Genomic DNA, 22909 nt, shown 5'->3' on the forward strand with positions numbered 1-22909 from the left:
TTTCTGAGTGGACCTCAACCTGCTGCTGGGCAATTCATCAAAATTGACATCTGACGTCTTCTTGGTCGAAATTCAGCCTTTATGTGCTTGTACTTTCTTGTCTGCTGGGCCTAGCACAAAACTCATTCACATATCTAATAAACAATGCGTAAAATTGATTGGTGAAATAAAAAGTATTGAAGTTTTCAAAATGACATTCTATGACTTTTTAATTAATCATGCGTTTTATTCTGTAGATAAGTTTTTATATTTCCATACTACTAATTCTGATTCTGCGAATTTATTAACCATTAATTTATGTGTATGTGTATGGTTGTTTATGTTATATGTAACTGACTATTTTTATTACTGTGTTGCACTATATAAAGCTTCATGGATTGATGAAAATTATCTACTTAATCTATATTTTTGATCACTTCAATGATTTACTTTCTCATTCAAAAATAAAAATTAGAGAATAAACTTCAAATTTGATATAACAAATCATTGAACCTTATTACGGAAACATTCGGAGTGGATATATTATGGAGAATTAATTTCTGGAAAACAAGAATATAATTATTACATATTTTATATCACTGCTACGAGACCCATGTCTGAATAGGTTCGTATGTATCATTTTTTTTAATTCTGTATACATAGTTCAAATTTGTAATTAACTTTGGATTTTTACTTTTAGTCATGGTAGTGACTATGTTACAAATGATTTTTTTCCTTTCCATTGTTAAAGATGAAAGTAAAAGTTATATTCTGAAAACTGAAACAAAAATTTCACTTATTTCAGACAGGAACACCATATTTTATGTATAGCCACAGACAAACAAAAAAGGTGTTTATAAGTGCTGCAGAGTATTGCATACATAAAAAAATCATTTAAACTGTTTATTTTTAGTATTTTTACATGATAAGAAACAAAATATTCTCAGCTTTCAAAAGTTGCGGGGGGTGGAGGTGGCCCTCTCGGAGGAAATGGAGGTCGCCCCGCAGGAAAACTAGGAGGTGGCGGAGGTCTCCAGTTTGGAGGAGGTGGTCGACCTCCTGGTGGCGGTGGTGGTGGAAACATTCCTGCAAATGGTGTAGCTGCAGTTGACGATACAGACCCAGGTGGACCTGGTGGTGGAGGTGGGATAACACCTGCCCCTGCTCCTGGCCATGGTGGTGGAATCAAACGAGGTGGAGGAGGGGGACCACCTGGAGCGGAAGTCGGATTAGGGGGAAGTGGTGGTCTAGGTGTAGATCCAGTGGAGGCCGAAATTGGGGGTGGAGGAGGAGCTCCCGGAGGTAACGGTGGTTGGGATGGTGGTAATGGAGGAGGCGGTATACCTGAAGGAAATCCACTTGGAGGAGGAACTGGTGGTGGCGGAGGAGGGTGCATGTTTGCGGGAGTGGGAGGTGGCATCATCCCTGTTAAAATAACAGGAGGAGGTGGTGGAGCTATCGTCATGGGCATCATACCAATTGGAGGAGCATCGGCAAAGAGCTGATGAGGCCTGTCTGCTTGTGAGAGAGGATTCTGAGCAGCAAGTAATCGTTCTGCAGCAGAACCGTGCCTTTCACCCTTGGAGTCCTTTTTGAAAGCATACGATACAGAAATAGGTCGATTGCAGAGATACTGGCCGTTCATTGCTTCAATGGATGCATCTGAAGCTTCAAAACTGGCGAAATTTATGAATGCAAATCCTTTGGAGTTACCTGTTTCCGGATCTCTCATAATCTACAAAAAAAAAAGCGATCACATCATTTATTTTGACAGTATATCTGATTAAATTACGTTTCCTTGTATCTGTACTGGGTAACTTTTCTCTAAACACATCAGGCATCATAAGATGATGTAATTTTTTTTTTTCAGTGCTAAAAGCGGTAAGTAATTCTCCAAGTTTGTTAAAATTTTTAGGAAACTTTGAATACAGTCTAAAATGAATGAGAAATGGAAAAAATCACAGAAACGACAAATGAATGTTTTCAGATGAAATATATTTTGATTTCATGTGCTATAAATGAGCAAATTCAGATTATTTTTGTGAATGTTCTAGATATTTTCCACAACAGGTAGACTTTCAATTGGTGTTCTGTGATTGCCTTATGTTGATAATTTGGTATGTTTTCGTCTGTTTCAGTTTTTAATGAATAATATATATTTTGAAAAAAAAAATTCATATTTGATGGGTGTATACATTTTTTATATTAACAATTGTGAAATGTATTGAAGTATTTATTAAAATAGATTAGTATTTTCAATAAGCTACCTAAAACTATTGAGGGACATTAAAATATATTCCATATCTAAAAAAAGAAATGGAGCTCCTAATTAGGAAAACATTTTATAGTGTAAATAAATTTCACTCTGACTCATTTTTCAGGTTCATTCACATAAGTTGTTGTTACTGGAATACGTTTTTCTTTTCCAACATGTACTTTCTCTAATAGTTTCATTTATTTGATAGTAGATTTCATGAGTAGCAGTCACTAATACATTTATTTCTTTCAATAATTTAACCCATTGATATATATTAATATTAGTTTTCTTATCTGTTTTTTAATACTTATATACTCAAATATTTATGTTATTATGTTTGAGAACTCTTTTACTTGGAGAACTGGGTGTGTGTGAAATGAACTTCCTGAGAACGCCCTTAGAGCGGTTCCTATGCAAAAATGTAATTTTTTCTACACCCGTACTCTAACAATACACTTATATCACCATAATGCGTTTCATAATGATATCCATTATGATACAGATTTTTCATAACGATACAGATTATCAACCAATAGAAACCCATAATTTTTCAATGAAGAATCCTGTTCCTTTGTTTGTCCTAGATTCTAACCTAAGTAACTAATTGCTTTATTTGTCAAAATCAGTTTTCATATTACCTACCTATATTATCAAAATGTCTAAAAACAGCGATATAGAAGGAATACCATCGACTCCAATATTTTTAAAAGATCAGATTAATTACAGTTGTTATATTCAATATAAATATAATTAGAATCTTTATAGTTTTCATATATCCATGATAATACCATTAAGTTTGTGTTTTTCAAAAAAATATGAGTTCATTACTGTAAATGTGTTCAATACAAATATAATATTTATAGTTTTTCATTATTTATCGGGTTTAGAAAAAATAGCGTATGCAATTCTCATGTAATGGTTATTAATACACTCGCATATACCATACAAAACTCGCCTTCGGCTCGTTTCGTATCCCGGTTAATGCTCGTGTCTTAATAACGATCGTTGCATAATATACTATTATGTTTACTGGGATTGTTCTTTAATTGCATAACTCATTTAATAAAAAATATTTTTTGTTTGGATAAATTATACAATAGGTTTTTCAAGGGTTCAAAAACGAACTCAAGAAATTTGTTTTCAATGTACAAATATGATAATATGTATGTAATAAAATTAGTTTATTATCAGTGGGACTACTTACAACAGGCATTACACAGCATATTGCAGACACCCTTATAGTGATTCGTGGAATGAATACAACGATTCACACGTGTCCCCAATTTCACCAAAATCGCTTGTGAGTGAGGAGGCATAGTCCTCTTTTGTGAACAGGAGGGAAAAAAGCAGCACTTTTGAGGTGTTTTTTTCTTTTTCTCTTTTAATAAGCTAAATTCTGTTAATTGATTTGATATGTATTATGTATTTGTTACCTGTAGCTACAATTTTCTTTCTTGAGATATTATCCTATCCTATCTTAATGATCAACTTTAAAATATATTCATTTAATGTTTGTCATATATTTTAAATTATTCCAATTTGTAACAAACATGTAACAAAAATATTAGAAATGTATGTAAATTAGGATTTTCCTATTTCAAATAAAGATTATTACTATTAATATTAATACTCATTACCTAAATGTTATGACATAGGTACATAAAATTAATATTAATCTGTGTGTAATGTCTTGGGACTTTCTCCTGTTTATGAATTTTGAAAATTAAGTTGGATCACGCTTCCCATAGTGTTTCTAATAGTGATAATAAAAAAAATAAATAAATAGCAATGAAAAGAGTGAACTTTTTTGACAAAATGGTTAAGGCTTTCGCGGCCGAGGTTTTCAGTGTAACTATTTTTCGGGTTTGAAGCCGACTATTTTTGGAATTTCCAAACCAAAACATCCACGGGAACAAGGCTGCATGAGCGTGAAAGGAACTGCAGACTAGGCCAAAAGGACAAGTCGGTTGTGGCAGAGCACGCACTCAGTGAAAGAAACTACAGGATTCTGTATGAAAACACGGAATTCATTGCCCCTGACCAGGGATACCATAGCCAACTGGTACGGAAGGCAATAGAGATCCGCAAACACACGGATTTCAACAGAAAAAAAAGAAGCTGTGAACCTCAACCAAATACGGAATCCCATTCTAAGAAGTTCAAGAATAAAAAACAGCATGACGACAGGTAGAAAAGGATCGAGGAATGTTATTGACAATTTACCTAATCCAGGTACAGGTATTAGCACGTCAAACTACCTGAGTCAACATAAATACGCTTTACGCAGCTGTAATATCCAGTCATCAGGGAACTCAGGATATAAACTCCTCAAGAAGCTAGCCACTTGCGCCAGCAAAACGTCAGAAATGAATTCCAAAAATCGACGGCCTTCAAATCCGAAAAATAGTGACACTGAGTCGTTACCCTTTTTCTTAAGAATTGATTAAAATACATTAAGCATGAAAGCAAGACGTGAATAACCTTATTGTCAATAAGTAAACAAAATAAACGGGGACTTAGAATAATTTACAATGAAGGAAGTATCTCACTGGTGCTTTCCCTTGCGCTTTGGGGCATGTATTTGGCACTGGAGCTATCCCGGTGAACTGAGAGCTGAGGGTTAGAATTTGCATATTATTTATTGAGGCAGGGAAGTCAATGCGCAATTCGCCTCTGAGTCACTGTTTAAAAACATTCTCCATAATATTTGTCAAGGCTCTATATATTCAAAGGCTTAAATATTCTGTTAACAGATATCGTGTTAATGTAAGATGCTAAGTGATTGAAGTTTTTTGGCATTATATATAATAGATTTGTTGTTATGATTGAAAATAATCTCGGAACAACCTTTTCTGTGTACCTACCATATACACACCTACTGCTTTCACCAAAACTTAGAAATGATTTCCCCAGAAACAAATTCCATATCTTAGATGGTACTCTTGATGAGAAGTAGACAGCTATTCAAAACAAGAGAAAATCATCAAAATATAAACCTAAAAATTCAGTTGTTGATTCAAAACTGACTATATAAAAATGGCATCCCTAATTTCCTTTGAAAGTTAAAATAGAAGTCTTTAAGGAATAATCTATTTGTATCACACTGGGTTTGTACTGAATCTCAATCAGTTTCAATATTTTACTGATTTTATTACCGTTTCTTGAGTTGTGTGATCAACACATGAAATAAATTCACCCTCAATATCAATGAGAGCTAGATTATTTACTTATATCAAGAGCAACCATGTAGAGGACCAAAACCTGAGGGTTGATAAATGATAAAAATGGATGAATAAACATCTTATGATAGTGATGCATGCACGAATTATGTAATTCAATTTACATAATCTATTATGTGACATCATTTGATAGATTGGATTGCTACTGGTGGATGTAATTTCAGTAATAATAACAAAAAAATGAGGAAACTTCACATATCTGATGAGTGATAACAGAACCGAAAATCATTTACTGTTTGTGGATGGGTTGAAATTAGTTTTTTTGTTATACAACTGTAATTTCCAAAAGTTGTACCTTGTAATATGCGATTACATGATAAGTAGTAAACATCCATTGTCCTAGAGCAGGAATGAGAGATAAATGAAGAGACAAAAGTAGAAGGGAGAGTGGAAGGAGGGTATAGGATACTCCTCTGGGTGCAAGACATGTTGAGGAGGTGGATAGAGTGAGTGAAGGACACGAAGATATCAGTGCAGGAATTGGAGAAGAACAAATGAGGAAAGGAAAAATGTGAAGGGGCATGAAGGGGGTGTTAGGGTTTTAACCCGTTACCAATGTGGACTGTATATAATTATTCACTAGTATTAATGAAAGCCCAAGTACTTTCAACAAACTATATTTCCAAATATTACACAATGTGCAATGTATGCACTGTTTGTCTTCTATTCTAACGTGTTACCATCGTCACACTTGACTAACTACCCAAAAGCTCTTAAAACTGTTATCTCTCTATGCGCGAGGGGTGTGTTGGCATCGTTGCCAGATATATAATTTATCCTATAATTTCTAACATACCCCCCACCTTGAAAGATTGTCTTTCAAAACGAAATGTAAAGTTACAAGAAAATAACATAATTTTACAACTACAAATTAAGCATCAATACATTCATGTGATTGCATTGTCAATTGGTAAAGGACACACTTTGGAAATAGCTCTTTTAATAACACCATTTTTTGTTTTAATGGAAACAACACGAGCCTTCCCATCAGGACCTGAGAACACTTCACACACACGGCCAAGTTTCCATTGGAGAGGAGGAAGATTTTCTTCACGTACTATAACCAGCTGTCCAGTCTGCAGGTTATCTTGCTCAATTTGCCATTTATGACGCTGCTGGAGTTCGGCGATATAGTCCTTTGACCATCGATTCCAAAAGTGTTGGTACATCAGTTGAATATGCTGATATTTCGAGAGTCTATTGATTGGAATTTCCATTAAATTTGGATCAGGTAAACTAGTTAGTCTTTTTCCAATCAGGAAGTGAGATGGTGTCAAAACGTCCATATCGTTTGGATTGGAGGAGAGTGGGGTTAATGGTCGGGAATTCAAAGCTGCTTCTACCTGGGTGAGCAGAGTTGACAATTGTTCAAATGTTAATGAAACATTACCCATTACCCTTTTCAAATGAAATTTAGTTGATTTTATCCCTGCCTCCCATAGACCACCAAAATTTGGAGAATTGGAGGGAATAAATTTCCAAATTACGCCTTCATTTGCAAAGTAGTTTACGAGTGGAATCTCATCATTTTTCAAAAATTCAGCCAATTTTTTCAATTCCAAATTGGCACCGACGAAATTTGTGGCATTATCAGACCATACACAATTCGGTTTACCTCTACGCGAGCAAAATCTTCTGAATGTAGCAATAAATGCTTCAGATGTAAGGGAGGAAATTAATTCTAAATGGACTGCTCGAGTGGTGAAACAGACAAATAAACAAACATAGGATTTTGAGAGCCTTGCACCACGACCAGGTTTATCTTTAATTAAAAAAGGACCTGCATAATCCACTCCAGTGGTGAAAAATGGTGGCATTGGACGAACCCTTTCTTCAGGAAGAATACCCATAATTTGAGAAATACCTTTCGGTTTAGTTCTGAAACATCTAATACATTCGAATACGATTCTTCTGGCTAGGTTCCTACCTCCAATTATCCAGAAGTTTTCCCTTATTGAACTCAACAACATGAGAGGACCACCATGAAGCAGTCGTTCATGTTCAAACTTGACTAAAAGATAGGAGAAATGATGTTTTGATGACAAAACTACGGGATGTTTCTTAGCATAATCCAATTCTGATAGTTGAAGTCTTCCCCCCACCCTGAGTAGATGTGATTCATCCAAAAATGGACTTAAGCTAGCAAATGACTTCAACTTAATCGGTTTTTCCGCTTCAATATTATTTATTTCTTCAACAAAGGACTCCTTTTGAGACCATTTTACTAAAGTTGTCATAGCAATTTCTAACTCGAGGGGTGTTAACGAATCATGACGTTTATCAAATTTACTTTTACAATTGTGAATGAACCTTAAACAATAAGCCAATGTGCGTTTCATTTTAGTTAACGATGAAAATTTTCCAAATGGAAAATATGAAATTTTTTGTGCTGCATGACAAGATGAAACTCGTCTTTTTATTTCTGGTATATTTTCTGGCTCAATGTTTTTTACAAATAATAAGGGCCATTTTTCCTCTGCAAGTGATAGCCAACTTGGACCTTTCCACCACATTTCACAATCACCAATTCTCCCAGGGCTTATACCACGAGACAGAGGATCTGCAGGGTTGTCCTCACTTTTAATATACCGCCAATCTTTTGGATCAATGAGATTCTGTATTTGCGAGACCCTGTTTGCGACAAAGGTCGGTAATAAATGTGGTGATGTATTAATCCAACATAACGTCACAGTTGAGTCTGACCAGAGCACTGTTTTTGAAAATTGAAGGTCTAGAGAACTTTTAATTTTGGTTATTAATTTAGCTAAAACTAAGGCACCACACAGTTCAAGTCGTGGAATTGTTTGAGATTTTAACGGTGTTACCTTTACCTTAGAACCGACCAAACAAACGTGAATATTGCCTCTTTCATCTATGCTTCTTATATACACGCATGACCCGTAAGCCTTTAACGAGGAGTCAGCAAAGCCATGTATTTCCAATCTAGTAGGATTTGCACAAACTACACGCCGTGCAATTTGTAAATCATTGAGAGAATTAAATTGATTTTTCAATTGATACCATTGTGTATGGATATCAGACGGCAATGTTTCGTCCCAAGTCACCTTTAATGACCATAAGGTCTGTAACAATATCTTGGCAATGATAACACAAGGACCCAATAAACCAAGTGGATCAAATATTTTTGATATATCAGACAAAATTGATCGTTTTGTTATTTTGTCTGACTTCGAAAAATCAATACTATATTTGAGTACATCTTAACTAAAACACCAATACAAACCAAGCGTTTTGTTCTCTTCCTTCTCACCGAAATGAACATTTTCCAATTTAGAAAAATTGCCATTTATTTTTTCGGTAACTTGCGGATCACTGCTAATCCACTTCCTCAGTGGAAATCCACTCGCTTTCAATAATGATGACACATCATTACATAACTGAACTGTCTCTTCAAGAGAATCTGCACCAGATATAAAATCGTCAACATAGAAATGATGTAAGATAGCTTGTGCCGCCTTTGGGGCACTTTCTAAGTTTTGAATACCAACTTCCTTTAAACACCTCATAGCCAGAAAAGGTGCTGATTTTGTTCCATAGGTAACAGTGTTCAGAACATATTCCTTGATACTTTCTTCCGGATTTTTGCGCCACAAGATTTTTTGAAGATTTCTATGCAGAGGATCTATCCAAATTTGCCTATACATCTTTTCGATATCTGCGCAGACTGCAATATTGAATTGACGAAAGCGCAACAAGATTTTCAAAAGATCGTCTTGGTTATTTGCACCTTTATACTGTATGTCGTTGAGAGAGATGCCGTTACTTGTTTGTGCGGATCCATTGAAGACAACTCGTAATTTTGTTGTCGAACTTTGTTCCTTTAGGACACCATGATGTGGCAAAAAATATGACACTTGTTCATCATATGAAGATGGAGGTGCCAATGACATGTGTCCCATCATTTCATATTCTTCCATGAAATCACAATACATATTACTTAACTGTGGATTCCTTGCCAACCGCTTTTCCAAACCCAAAAACATATCTAAAGCATGTTTTTTGGAATCTGCCAATTTACATGGTGATTCAGATAGTGGCATTTGTACCATAAATTTTCCATCAGAAGATCTTTTTGTTGTGTTAACAAAAATCTCTTCACATTTCTGCTCATCCTCAGACATGTAGTTGTTCAAGGAAGGAGGTTCCTCTATTGTCCAAAACTTCTCCAATTGATCGTGTAGATCAGAAGTTTGAGAAAGATTGTTGCTAACAAGATTACACTGTGTTATCATGTTTCCTGTGTGTCTACCTATAGATCCTGAAACAATCCAACCAAGTGATGTTTTTTGTAAAATTGGGTTTTTTAGTCCCAACTTTATTAGACCAATACATAACAAAGAATAAAAAACTTCTGCTCCTAACAAGATATCTATCGGACTGGATTTCGAAAATCCAGGATCTGCCAATGGAAGATGAGGAGGAATATTCAAATGACTCACATCAATGTTATAGTTTGGAATGTTAACCGAAATTTTAGGAACAACCAAGCACATTATATTTTGTTTGAAATTATTCTTTATAGATTGAAATGTAATGTTGCACCTATTTTTTATTTCAGATACCGACTGGTTAATGCCAACAATTGATATCTGAATATTATCCAACTTAATTCCCAATTTTCGTGTAAAACTATATGTGATAATATTAGATTGAGATCCATTATCAAGAAGAACTCTAGCGATTTGAGGACAATTATTTTTATCCATCACATATACCAAAGCTGTAGACAATAGTACTTCATTGCCTCCATCATGTACTATATTTTCATTGAGTGTAGTTAATGTAGATGTGTTAGCTGAAGTGATTTGTGAAGTACCCATTTGAGGATCAGCTGATCCACTTTCATTAATTTGCCTAGAATGTTGTGTTTCAAGGTTGTTTAGTGACTCATCAATAGGTCCTTTGTGTTTTTGTACTTCATAGTGCAACAAAGTGTTGTGTTTCTGACCACACTTTCTGCAGTTACCACTCAAACAATCTCGACTTATATGTGAAGCTCTTCGCAAACAATTTAAGCATAATTTTGAACGTTTAGCATATTCATATCTTGAACGCACACTCATTTTTCCAAATTTTTCGCAATTACCAATTGAGTGGTTACCATTACAACAAGTACAAATTATATTTGACACTAAAGCCAAAGTATTACTGGGTTTAAAATCAGATTTGAATCTACCATGATTAGATTTTTTATCAACATGACTGTTTTCTAATGTTTCTAAGAGTTCGGCCCTTGATTTCAGAAATTCTTTGAATTCACTCAATGTTGCTAATTTGTCGCGAGGCCGCTCTTCTTCCCACTGACGTAGTGTGTTTGAATCTAACTTTCCACAAATAAGAAATATTATAATTATGTCCCAAGAATCAATTTTCAAACCCAGAGACTCCAGTGACCTCAAATGTTTTGTCATTGCATCCATGAGTTTCCGTAATTCGCTTGACGACTCTCTCACCAATGACGGTAATGCAAATAATGATTTTAGGTGATTATTGACTAATAACGATTCATTGTTATACCTATCACAAAGTAAATCCCATGCAGATTGATAATTTATGGCAGAGAATTCCAGTGATTGTATTATTTGCCTGGCGTCACCATCTAAAGCACCTCGAAGAAAATGGAATTTTTCAATGTTGCCTATAGAGTCATTCTCATGAATCAATGACTTGAATGTGTCTCTAAATTCCAACCAAGTATCTACAACTCCACTAAATTTGGGAATAGGAATAGGTGGAAGTTTAGGTTGTGACATTATAGCGTTAGGGGCTCTCAAACTGTGTATGGACAAAACAGATGCTCTTTGTGACATATTATCATCGAAATTGTCATTAATATTTACATTGAACCCACCCAAAACTTCCTTGCAAATGGCTATAACTTTATGATAAGTATCATCAAATTCTTCCCTGATTTTCAATTGATTCTCCAAGTCATTTTCGTCTACCAACATTTCTATTGTTGTTTGAACTTCATTAAAATCTGATAATAATGCGTTATGTGACTGCATCCTTGATTCTAATTCTATCAAAGATATTTTTTCAATGAGCTGACCATTATTTTTTTTATCCAAATACACATCTACAAATTTCTTGAAAAGTGTTAGGCGAGCTTTCACTACACCCCTTTTTCTGTTTAGTGTTTTCATATCCTCTGCCATCGTATTTTTATTTTTGTAGGTAGTTAAATAGCACAAAATAAGAAATAAATATTGAAAATAGAACAATTGCCAATCTATATACACAGTCAAAAAAACAGCCTCAATAGGTATAGAGGTACATGCATAGACTCACTCTCGTTCTTCCAATAAACAAACCAATGTACCCACTGCCCTTCACCAGGTGGACCTCGAAGTTCACGTTGTTAGAAATCCTTCCGTCGCCGTCGCAGATGACGCCCACCGCCTATCCAACTTCAACACCGGCAATTCGTAGAAGTTGTCGCTGACAACCCCTCTGAACGTATCGGCAGTCAAGGGGCGATAGAGTTCAATTTTGCTAAGCACTACTTCTGGCGACCACTCGATGTGAGGGTGTTGCTTGTTGCTATGCGGTCTTTTACCGCGCTCAAGTGACTTATGTTTCGTGTTGAAGAACAGTTTCCAAATTGTCTCAATAAATGAAAGTCTCAACCACAGATATAAACTATCGGCATCCGTAATTTTCACTCTTAATAGCAGTATTATCCAAACTTGATGCACTGAATTATGCTCGAACTAACAGTAATCCAATGGTGAATGCCAACAATTATCCAAATATATCCGGTTCACAGGAACAAATCTCACTCGAAGGACCAAATGTTAGGGTTTTAACCCGTTACCAATGTGGACTGTATATAATTATTCACTAGTATTAATGAAAGCCCAAGTACTTTCAACAAACTATATTTCCAAATATTACACAATGTGCAATGTATGCACTGTTTGTCTTCTATTCTAACGTGTTACCATCGTCACACTTGACTAACTACCCAAAAGCTCTTAAAACTGTTATCTCTCTATGCGCGAGGGGTGTGTTTGCATCGTTACCAGATATATAATTTATCCTATAATTTCTAACAGGGGGGAATGAAAGAAATCCCGAAACATCGGATGTCTTTCAGTGAGGATGACAGTGTTCAATATTAGTGAAGTTTTACCTCTTTCATTTACTATACAGAGTGATAATTTGAAAATTTACAATGGCTATATCTGAGCAACCAAATACAATATAAGGCATCGCTGAAAGCAACTTCCACAATAAGGAGAGAGGAAAAATGATGTAGAAGCTAACATTTTTCTCTTCAATGATATCCTACAAAGATACATTCGATGTAGTAGTTTTTGGTTTATTAAATAAAATACTATTCATTGTTACGACCTTCATTCGGGTTCGAAGGCCGTCGTGATTTGGAAGTGTATACTAACGTTTCGCCAGCACAAGTAGCTGGCTTTTTCAGAGGTTTATTCATGTACAGGTAAACAAAAAAAGTATAGGGATAAAATGTTCAAGAGTCTTAATAATAATGGTACAATTGTAAAAAGAATGTTTTTGAACATTTCTAAAATTAATAATCGAAACTAAAATTTTATTTTAAACAAATAGTGTTTTATTTAATAAACCAAAACTTACTACATCGAATGTAACTTTGTATGGTACCATTGAAAAACATTTTTTAAGAGCTTCTAGATAAAGTATCACAAGTAGAGGGTTGACATTTGAGAATATAACGTTGGGGTGACTGGGGGCAAGGGGGTAAGTAAAAACAAGTTATCTATTACATCAAATTCTTTCCCCTCCCTATTATGAAAGTTGTTTCAAGTAATTTCTTATATTTCATTTGGTTGCTCAGATATAGGTATTATAAGTTTTCAACCTCTGTATATTTTAATAGTTTGCGGCTGAAAATTATTTCTTTGGAAGATTGCTACATTTTTTTGTATCAAGGTGAAGAAGTAGATAGACAAAACCTTTCTTTCCCAAAATCTCTCCAAAAAATATACCTCTTTCGATTCAAAGAAGGATTTGTCTACTTAGTTTCATATAAAAACCAAAGAAGATACAGGAGGTTCGCGTATTTGCTAAAAAACAAACCGGTTGTAAAATGAAAATATTTTGAACAGATAATGGAGCGGAAGATTGTAATGCTGTTTTGAAAAGTTACTTGCTAAATAATGGTATTCTTCATTAAACTTAAACCCCGTATACATCTAAACAAAATGATTTTACTGAGCGCATGAATCACACAATCGTCGAAATAGCTCATTGTATGTTGTTTGATGCTGAGTGAGATACAAAATTTTGGGCAGAAACTATCTCAACTGCTGCCTATTTGATCAATTGTTCTCCAAGTCACGCTTCAGAAAAAAAACGCTGAAGAATTATGGACAGGTAGAAATTTAGATTTAAAACACCTGAGAGAATTTGGTTGTAAAGTTATCGTACACGGTCCCAAACAGAAACGTTCTTAGTTTGATTGCAAATCAATTGAATGCATCATGCTCGAATACAATGATCAATCCAAACCATACCGAATAGCTATTTGATCCCGACAAACAGACATTTTCGTTTGTAGAGATGTAAAATTTATTGAAAGATGTCAGTCAGCAGTCAAAAGTGAACCGAAAAGAAGTACTTACTTCCAAACAGATTTCCATCAATATTTTCGACAGAGAAATGATTTCCAAAGAGATTCACCCAATAAAACGTGGGAAAAGTGCGTGCTCTTATGAATTTACACCTCGTAGCTCTAAACCAGAAAGTGAAGTGAACAATGATGCAGAAGAACACACATAATTCGTTCAGACAGAAATGTATCTTCTTGTCATGGAATTTCCGAACTTTATGAAAATCATCAAGGATTAGGATACTTTAAAAGGAAAACCTTGTCACCTATAGTGTAGAATCTGACAACGAAATTGACGATCCGACAGATTAAGAAGAGGTTATTTCCAGGAGTGATTCAGTGTTCTTTCTCCGAACCGAAAGCAATTAGATATGTAATGGGTATTTAAAAGTGAACGAGGCACAAATGGAAAGGTTGTCCGGTACAAAGCTCATCTTGTAATCAAAGCCGTGCTCAGAAAAGGGGTACAGACTATGAAGAAACGTATTCTCCTGTCGTAAGGTACACTTCAATTCGTTTATTGGTGGCTTTATCTGCATTTCTACAAGGAAATTTGACAGAAAAAAAATCTACATGCTTCAGCCAAAAAAATTCGAGAATGATACCCTGCAAGTTTGTCAATTGCAAAAATCACTCTATGGGCTTCAACAAACAAATAGAGTCCGGAATGTAAAACATGATTCTAAATTGAAACAGTTTGGTTCAACACAATCTACCGTCGATTCATGTGTTTATATCAAAAGAAACAGTGAGAAAATTCTCATCGTAGTTATTTATGTTGACGATTTGTTGATATTTTTCGAAGATATGAAACTGAAAAATACACTGAAAGAAAATTTGTGTGAAAAAATACAAATTTTGATTTGCATTAGGAATACAACTTTTACGTGATCAATTGCAAGAAACAACTTCTATCGATCAAAGTACGTATCTTAAAACAATTCTGATTCATTTCGGGATGGAAAATTGTTCTCATTTCAACGCCTTTAGATCCAAACCAGAAATTATTGAAAGATATAAAAGATATGGCTCAATATAATTGATATTTCAGCTATACATTCCTATTTTATTTGTTCTTTCATAAATTTCAAATCATATATTTAAATTCACCATGAAACATTGTCAACCACTTTCAAAAAAACCTTTAATTATATTATCGGTTGTACTTTTTTATAACTTTTGTCTTGTTTATTTGAAGAATATTGTACCTCTGTACTTTTTGGAAATAAATCAAAGTGAACGTTTATCACAAAATTGACTGGCAGACAAAAGTTTGCAATTCCAATAAATTTACGTTTCAATAATTTTTTTAGAAATAAACCCCAGCCACATAAACGAAATAATTACCCAATCAGAACAGGTGGTATAAATCGAAGAATAGAAATTGATAACTTAGCTTACACATTTATGATCCAAAAATGAACATTTTTTCAAGTAACACTATTGTAATATTTTCACTGGACAGTTTACAAAACCGCAAGATGTCTTTGGCTATAGAATAACTTCCTCAAGCATTTTCATACAGTTGCAGTTTTGTAAACTGTCCAGCAAAAACCTCACAATAAAGTGGTACTTTAATACTTTATGAATTTTCCCACAAGTATCGGCCAATTATATCACATACAATAAAAATTTACCTTAGGAGTTTGCAAAATGACTCCGAATGCAGAGAATGTGTCATATAACAATTTTTCATCAACTTCAGGATCCAAATTTCCTATGAAGATATTAGCCCCAACATCTAAATTTTTTTGGTGTGCGGAGGCTTTATTGACTCGAATAGGCTTTCCATATAACTTAATCATATTCATTATTTTAATAGCATAGTCAGCATCTTCTTCGCCCATGAATTCAACGAATCCATATCCCTGATGCATCATAGTTACCCGATCTTTGGGCATATGAACATTGACTGAAATAGAAGTAAATATATAATAATTGCATTTTTAAGAATATTACTCACCCAATGGTCCAGCTTGAACAAAAAGTTCCCATAAAAGAGATTCCGACACTTTGTCATCCAAGCCTCCAACATATATAGTAGCATCTGAAACATAAGATACTTATATTACACCAACAAAAATGTGAGCATACTTTTATTACCTCGATTTCTTTCTGCTATTGGTCCATTTGCCATATTAGTAACCTCTGAAAAATGTATTTATCTTGTCCAACTGAATTTAAAGAAACTAATTAGATGTGGTATATTACGAGCTTTATTGAGGTAATTATTGCGATCTGAATATGGATATACCACATATCTTAGACAAGAGAAGGGAGCCACAGATACATTACATATATCTTCATTTCTAACCTATTTTGAAAAACCTATGTGAAGTTGGCTGCCAGACTTAGATGTCTAAAAACCCAGGAATCTTATGCCAGAACCAGCTGCTAAATTTTCCGAACGACCAGTGGCGTGTATCTTCACTATTAGCGGAATGAATATTGTCGTATAGGAATATACAAAAAGTCATAATTGATATCTGTTCCAGAAAATCGACTTATACAGTAATTGAAATATAAAGATGCTTCAAGACGATATATGAAAATAGTGAAAATAGTTCCTTGCTTACGATGCGTTTGGATCATAGGTAGGTACACTGCAAAAAGAAATGTAAAAAAATATTTTTTATACCTTTCCCAACATACTGCTCACACGATATACAATGGGATATGATCATAGTGACCCAATCTAATCCTTCCTTGAAAATAATTCCTTACTTACAACGCGTTTGGGTCATATACTGCGAAAAACAAATTTTCAAAAAAATATTTTTGATACCTTTCGCAACATACTGCTTAGACAACATATAGTGGGATATGATCATAGTAACCCAATCTAACCCTTCCTTGAAAATGATTCCTTGCTTACGACGCGTTTGGGTTATAAATATAAAATATTTTTATACCTTTCCCAACATACTGCTAAAACGATATATAGTGGAACATGATCATAGTGACCCAATCTAACCCTTCTTCGAAAATAATTCCTTGCTTACGACGCGTTTGGGTCATACACTGCGAAAAAAGAATTAAAAAAAAATTTTTTGATTCCTTTCGCAACATACTGCTCAGACGATTATAGTGGAATATGATCATAGTGACTCAATCTAACCCTTCCTTGAACATTATTCCTTGCTTACGACGCGTTTGGGTCATACACTGCAAAAAAGAAATAAAAAAAAATAATATTTTTCATACCTTTCGCAACATACTGCTTAGACGATATACATATAGTGGGATATAATCATAGTGACCCAATCTAACCATCAATCAATGACCTTTTGGGTCATTCACTGCGAAAAAGAAATAAAAAAAAAATATTTTTGATACCTTTTGCAACATACTGCTCAGACGATATATAGTGGATACAGAATTTTTTGTGTTAGATCTCCTCTAGGAATGTGTATGGTTTTTTTTTAATATATTGAATGTGAGGTCTTGTTGTGTTTTGATTTGTACTTGTTCCTCGATAAGTGATTTATGACTGTTAAATTTATGGATGTTCAAGTTTTCCCAAATGTCCATGCGGTTTCCCTTGTTGACTTGTTTTACGAGTTTTATGTTCTCTGGTGGGGGGAAATTATGTTTGTTTTGTATGGCGGTTTAATTTTATATACTGTTGAATTTATGTATGCCTTTTTGTGCTCATTGTACCTTTGGATCAGTTTTTTCTTGGTTAGGCCGATATAGAATTTGTTGCAGTCCGAGCATTGTATATGTATATCCCGTTTTGGTCTTTGTCTTCTTCTTTTTCATAGTTGTTTATTTTTTGTGTTATCTTCGTGTTCGGTTTGTATGTGATGTTGATGTTCAGTGGTTTGAAGATGTTTGTTAGTTTTTTGGTTTGGTCGTTGTGTTGTTTTGTCTGTTGGGGTGGCTTGATCCTTTTTCTGTATTTTTTGTTTTATTCTGTTTTCTAGTTTATCTATTGTCTTTTGGGTGTATCCGTTTTCGTTCGCTATTTGGTATATGATTTTCCGTTCTTTGTTTCGGGCTTCATTGCTGAGTGGTATCCTTAACATTCTATATATAAATGCGTTATAGGCAGCCATTTTATGTGATGGTGGATGGTTTGAACTTGCGGGTATGGTGGAGCGTGTTTGTGTACGTGTGGCAGATACCCAATGGAAAAACAAACAACCCACCCAGCTAATGCCGCGCAGAGAGTTGAAGTAAAACCATCAGGTACCTGTGCAACGTCTTCGATTAGGTTCGATTAGTTCATTTTGAGACTTTAGTAGTCTCGCAGTTAGTGAGCACGTGGTCGTACTCGTGGTCTAACTTCTGAGAAGCATTCTCAGAACGAAACAGCTCCTGATAGTGTGTTATTCAGTAAAATAACAAAGTTAAACTAGAGGCATCCAGTATTCCGAAAGCTACCAGACTGTAAGCGTGTTGGAGGGCGAGAGGCGATAAAGCAACTTGGGCATCGACGTAGATTAAAAACCGCAGTCAGTTTGCACAGAGCTATTCTTTTCAAGTGTCTGGGAAGTAGTTAAAACCCAAATTACTTCCCAAATGAATTCGTTATGACACACTGAGATCAGTAATATATTAGCTTTTATCAAAGCTACCAAACAATCAGAGCTTTTCAGCTTTAACAATTGAACTCGAGTCGCTGTGCGACAACAAAGACTTTCGAGTCCAACGAGGGAGATCCCAGGAAGAGGTTTCCGTCGCCGTATTCACTATACCCATAGCGAATACAGTCGGAAGTACGCCAACCCGCATTGTTTATAAGAGCTTCCACGTGGGACTCTTATTGCATTAACAATCGGCGGCTTTAAACGCCCCTGTGTTCCCAGGAACTTAGTATCCTCGTGTTTAGGAAAGGTTAGGCAGGTAAAGTCTCGGTTGTGTTCCTCCTAGATAGGGCTTCTAGGGAAACTTCTGGTCCGGTCCTAGCGGCCAACGTGGAGGCTATTCGTACCCTCGCGGTTTTTGTTTTAGCTTAGCTCACTCCTAGGGATTCAATAATAAATCGAGTTTTTTTTTTATAAAAATAATATACTCGCGATAAGTAGATTTCGCGAAAGAGATCCTCCGGAAGCCAAGGCGGCTACCGGCTCTGGTCTTGTGGGATGCTCGGCGTCGACGGAAGAACCTACTTGCCTGGCCGGGCATGAAAAGTCGACAACCGTGAGAAAATGAACAGCAATTTTCATTTTCAAACAACGCCGAGTCGTCTACAATTCCAGCTAGTCATAGATTATGTCTGCAGTTGATTCAGTGGGATATCCACTGCGCCATCTGCAGACACACCTACCTATAAAGCCGTAGGTCTGTATGAGAGGAAAGGGGCAACCCGGAACATGTCATATATATATATATATATATATATATATATATATATATATATATATATATTTGTATTTGTATATATATATATATATATATATATATATATATATATATATATATATATACAAATAAAATTGTTTACTATTGTGCAGTGACGGCTCGTGCATTGGAGAACAGGGGAAGCTAAAGTCATAAAGACTATATACACACGGTAAATCCCGCCGGAGGCGCGAAAATTTTTTGGGGTACCGCACGTAATATTTGCATAAATGCAAACAAAAATTGTGTATTGCCAAAAATTATACGTATAAAACTGACCATTAAAAAAACAAAAACAAGGAAAAAGAGTTGTCTTTGAGTTATTCAATATAAATGAACTCTTCTCAGTCAATAAATAATAAAACTTTCCTCTTCTGATATAACAGTTTTGTTAAAAATTGCTACAAAGTACTTAATTATGCTTATCTTTGACATATCTAAAAACGATTGAAAGTTGTGATGTACAGGAAATATTGGTAGTTTCATCAATTTCCCATGCAAAAAAAGAAACACTTTCAATCTCCTTGCTTATATTTTCCTTAATAATATATGCCACACTGTCTATAAGCTCATTTTGGGTGGTTTTTGAGGTGCCCGAAAAAACACTACCGTTTAAAAAAGTGCCAAATTTTGAATCATATTTGCCCCGTAACATTAAAAGTTCCTTGTAATTGCCGCGATTACTCGAATCTTCGGTTTCATCGTGTCCGCGAAAAGCTAATTCTGGGGAACCCAAATAAATTGTAATATCGATAAGTCTTTTTGAATTCGACCGATTTTCTCTAACCTGATTATTAAAAGAAATTATGGCCTCTTTTTGAGCTGTATCTAAAGCTGTTTCTATATTTTTTTTGCTAAACAATTTTAATTTACAAGACGAAAATATATGCTCCTCAGATTCAAAATGTCTTTCTGTAGAACGAGGTAAATTTTTTAAATCGGAGTATCCTATTTTAGACGGAAAATAAAACACAGGACCAACAAAAAAGATTTTCTCGTTTAATGGAGCCGGTTAACCAATAGCATTTACCGTACCAACTAATTCAGTGGACTATCTGACGCTTTGATTGATATCAAATTTGGTTGAGGCCTTCCTGTGGAATTTGCCGCGGTGGTAGTGCGCCCGACTCACGATCGGAAGGCCGTGGGTTCGATTCCCGCCTCGTCCAGCTTGGCTCCCTTGCAACGTATGGCATTTATTATTTCGGGTTGATGGTTTATTCGTTACTCGTTCATGGGCAGTGCGTTTGAGGTTTGTTGATACAGGATACAGTGTGGTACGTACTACATAGTGAGCGATAGTGTTTTTTCGGGCATATTATGTATTTATATTAAAAATTAATGGTAAAGTAATGCTACCCAAGCACTTAAAAAAAATAATCATAATTATTTGTCAATATCTTTTAATTTATTGCGATGAATAGCCTCAAATTTTATGAGGAGGCTAAACCTCCCTTGCCTCCTCTGACAAGCTGCCGCTGCTCTTGGGGCAATACCTCCTGGGTGGGTGTGGAAAGTTGCCTTTTCTAAATATTTCCAATTGATTTCATAACACTGAAGTCTGACCCAGTAGAATAATTGAACAAGGAATTTTCACGAAAAAGTTAGATTGGGTCACTATTATCACATACTACTATATATCGTATCAGCAGTATGTTGCGAAAGATGTCGAATTTTTTTTTAATTTCTTTATCGCAGGTTATGACCCAAACGCGTCGTAAGCAAGGAATTATTTTCAAGAAATGGTTAGATTGGGTCACTGTGATTACATCTTACTATATAGCGTCTAAGCAGTCGGTTGCGAAATATATATTTTTTTTTTAAATTTCTTTTTCGCAGTGTATGACCCAAATGCGTCGTAAGCAAGGGATTATTTTCATTTCAGAGTTAGATTGGGTCACTATGATCATATCCCACTATATATTGTCTCAGCAGTCGGTTACGAAAGGTATGAAAAATATTTTTTTCTGCAAATTTTTTTTTCGTGGTGTATGACCCGAACGCGTCTTAAACAAGGAATTATTTTCACGGAATGGTTAGATTGGGTCACTATGATCATATCCCACTACATATCGTCTAAGCAGTATTTTGCGAAAGGTATAAAACATTTTTTTTTATTTCTTTTTCGCAGTGTATGACCCAAACGCGTCGTAAGCAAGGAATTATTTCCACGAATGGGTTAGATTGGGTCACTGTGATTATATCCTACTATATAGCGTCTAAGCAGTCGGTTGCGAAATGTATCGAAAATATTTTTTTTTTGAAAACTTCTTTTTCACAGTGTGTGAACCAAACGCGTCGTAAGCAAGGAATTATTTTCACGGATTGGTTAGACTGGGTCACTATGATCATATCCCACTATTTATCGTCTAAGCAGTATTTTGCGAAAGGTTTCGAAAAATATTTTTTTTTATTTCTTTTTCGCAGTGTATGACCCAAACACGTCGTAAGCAAGGAATTATTTTCACGGAAGGGTTTAATTGGGTCACTAAAATAACAAAGTTCTTACACAATTTCATGCATAATGAAGCTATTTTATATTTCAATTACTGTGCAAGTCGATTTTTTGCAACAAACAACGGGGATCCCTTTCACACTAAGCGACCGCGAACAAGTATTTTTTTTGATGTACCGCCTTCTTCTCGATCTTTTCTGAACGCCAACAAGCATACGTTCGCTCGTTCGCTAGCCCGTACTCACCAGACGATTATTGATGCAGAATGCTCGTTCACTCTTGTTCGCTCGTGCTCGCTTTTTTGGTGAATACGCACCTTCATGCTATTCGAAGTGCTCTACTTTGAACATCGTCTAGTTTTCGGATTGTCGACTGGTTTGCAGAAGCATATGCTATTGATCCCTAGTCGATTCTGGATCTAATAAGGGATCTGTAGAGTTGAATAAGTATAGTTGTGTCGGCACCCCATGTTGTATTGGATAGCATCCTCAGTAAATTTAAACCTCCTTGGCACTCTCTGATGAGATGGTGTATGTGTGATTTCCAAGAAATTTAATTTCGTCAACATATTCCAGATTTTTGCCATATAGTTGTAGTGTTGGTCGGTCTCTCGGTGTGTTTTCGAAAAGAGTATTAATCTTGTTTTTTTTTGAAGAGAAAGTGAGTACTGTTGATTTAGACCAGACTTCTAGCAGTTGTAGGTGATGCTGGAGTATCGAACTCATTGTTTCAATATTCTTTCCTTTGATAATTAGAAATAGGTCGTCAGCGTAAAGTCGTGCTTTCACTGGTAGTTGACATGTGCTATTATCTGGTTGATTGCTATAAGAAATAATGTTACGCTAATAATATAACCCTGTGGTGTACCATTTTCTTGGTGTTTCAGATTCGATAGTTATCCATTGACTCTAACTCGAAAGAACCTATTTTCAAGAAATTTTTGACGAATGCTAACATATTACCTTGGATATTCCATTCTTGTAAAGTTTTCTAAATATAATACACCCAAG

General features: G+C 35.2%; 1 protein-coding gene across 1 annotated transcript; it reads right to left on the reverse strand.

Moving 5' to 3' along the window:
• Positions 1 to 868: 868 nt before the first annotated feature.
• LOC111514309 (splicing factor 3B subunit 4) lies at positions 869 to 16459 on the reverse strand. Its single transcript, XM_074170436.1, has 4 exons — positions 16202 to 16459; positions 16062 to 16145; positions 15736 to 16010; positions 869 to 1714 (listed from the first exon to the last, which is right to left on the reverse strand). The coding sequence occupies exons 1-4, from the start codon at positions 16233 to 16235 to the stop codon at positions 923 to 925; spliced, it is 1185 nt and encodes a 394-aa protein (XP_074026537.1). The 5' UTR covers positions 16236 to 16459; the 3' UTR covers positions 869 to 922.
• Between the last annotated feature and the right edge of the window lie 6450 nt (positions 16460 to 22909).

Source organism: Leptinotarsa decemlineata, unplaced genomic scaffold (assembly GCF_025532065.1).
Source record: "Leptinotarsa decemlineata unplaced genomic scaffold, Ldec_3_MD MMD2_P_RNA_scaffold_9, whole genome shotgun sequence".
In the NCBI taxonomy this organism is placed as follows: Eukaryota; Metazoa; Arthropoda; class Insecta; order Coleoptera; family Chrysomelidae; genus Leptinotarsa; species Leptinotarsa decemlineata.

Coding starts and splice junctions, on each gene's coding strand:
- LOC111514309 (XM_074170436.1), bottom strand. CDS start 16,235: ATGGCAAATGGACCAATAGCAGAAAGAAATCGAG. Junction 16,011..16,061: donor TGTTCAAGCTGGACCATTGG/GTGAGTAATATT, acceptor CTTCTATTTCAG/TCAATGTTCATATGCCCAAA. Junction 1,715..15,735: donor TCATTTTGCAAACTCCTAAG/GTAAATTTTTAT, acceptor TTTTTTTTGTAG/ATTATGAGAGATCCGGAAAC.